Below are 1,539 nucleotides of genomic sequence, written 5' to 3'. Positions count from 1 at the left end.
AGAATCTGTTTAGGTTTACATGGTATTTTATTGACAAGCACATATATTGTATGTGACGAAAGCATATCTCACATATAAGTTAGTATATGTATTATGAGCTCAATCTGTCAACTTAGGTTCTTATTCTTAAGTGCTGCTGTCTCTGTTCCCAATATAAATAGTGCTACTTTCAATAGAGCCCTGGGGTTGTACCTGGGACTAAAACGGACACGCGATAAGGGTTCCTAGGAATAAACCATAACCAGGCCCGGGAGCTACGCTAACGCCAAACGCCGAGCATTGAGACACTCAGCACCCACTCCGCGCCTTGGTGGCAGCCGTCCACGCCGTCAGTGCCTGGCGGTTTCCGCGGGGCTCACCCTCCACTCGCCACGTCCCTCCGCCCGCCGCGCACCCCGCGCACCGTGCCCGGGCAGCCCGCCTCACGCACCGCTTTCCTCTCCGTCCAGCGCTCGCTGCAGCCGGGCCGTCTCGCAGTCCAGCGTGCTGGCCAGAGACCGCAGCTTCCCACAGAAGCTCCGGATAGGGTCCATGCTGAGCACACCCGGGAAGGACTCCAGGCGTACGCGAACAACACCGCTCACCTCACAGCCTCCCGCCACTAGTTTGAATCGGCGCCGGACGCGTCCTCGGCTCTGCGCAGACGCAGTTCTCTCTCGCGAGAGCTGAAGTCTCTCACCGAGGCGCCAGGAGACCCCGCGAGACGGGTGCGCTTACGCCGCAGCGTCTTCCGGCGGCCGCGGAGTCCTGAGCAACCGGCGGGTGAGTACTTGTGCGAATTCAGTCCTGTAGGAAGCGCCTTCTTCGCCTGCTGGCCTTAGCTGTGCTCCCCGCTTCTCTGGAGGGGAGGCGGTGCGGGAACTCCCGTAGGCGTGAGCTGGAGCGCGCGCCCGCTGCTCTCTCCAGGTCCGGCCGCGCCAGTTCGCGTCCGCAAAGCCCGTCCCTCTGTTCCGCAGGCACAATGTTCCTGACTGCGCTCCTCTGCCGCAACCGCATTCCTGGCCGTCAGTTCATCGGGAAGCACCGGCGGCCGCGGTTCGTGTCGTTGCGCGCCAAGCAGAACATGATCCGCCGCCTGGAGATCGAGGCGGAGAACCACTACTGGCTGAGCATGCCCTACATGACCAGGGAGCAGGAGCGCGGCCACGCCGCGGTGCGCAGGAGGGAGGCCTTCGAGGCCTTAAAGGCGGCCGCCACTTCCAAGTTCCCCCCGCATAGATTCATTGCGGACCAGCTCGACCATCTCAATGTTACCAAGAAATGGTCCTAACCCTTGGATTTTATGGATCACGGGGCTGCCCATCTTTACCTGGTCCTGGAACTGAAAAGCTGTAGCTACTGTGAAAATGAGCCTTTGGACCAGTCTTTATTAAAACAAACAACATGAGTAGTCTGCATATAGAATATCTAGGGCTCTAAACCCTCTAATACTTAAACGTGTAATCGCTGTCCTGTCGTTTCTTTAGTCTGATAGGAAGATAGGGATTTTCTCAGTCACATGATATTTTGAAGGAAAGCTGTAATAAAGCCACAGACTAC

The 1,539-nt window shown here is 57.5% G+C and overlaps 1 protein-coding gene across 1 annotated transcript; it reads left to right on the top strand.

Annotated features, from left to right (window-relative positions):
- The first annotated feature begins 289 nt into the window (after nt 1-289).
- Nucleotides 290-1,387, top strand: LOC108525068 (ribosomal protein 63, mitochondrial). The gene is made up of 2 exons (XM_017866146.1): nt 290-762; nt 957-1,387. The coding sequence occupies exon 2, from the start codon at nt 962-964 to the stop codon at nt 1,268-1,270; it is 309 nt and encodes a 102-aa protein (XP_017721635.1). The 5' UTR covers nt 290-762; nt 957-961; the 3' UTR covers nt 1,271-1,387.
- Nucleotides 1,388-1,539: the final 152 nt, after the last annotated feature.

Source organism: Rhinopithecus bieti, unplaced genomic scaffold (assembly GCF_001698545.2).
Source record: "Rhinopithecus bieti isolate Rb0 unplaced genomic scaffold, ASM169854v2 scaffold_45960, whole genome shotgun sequence".
In the NCBI taxonomy this organism is placed as follows: Eukaryota; Metazoa; Chordata; class Mammalia; order Primates; family Cercopithecidae; genus Rhinopithecus; species Rhinopithecus bieti.
This window is presented reverse-complemented; position numbering and strand designations above follow the sequence as displayed.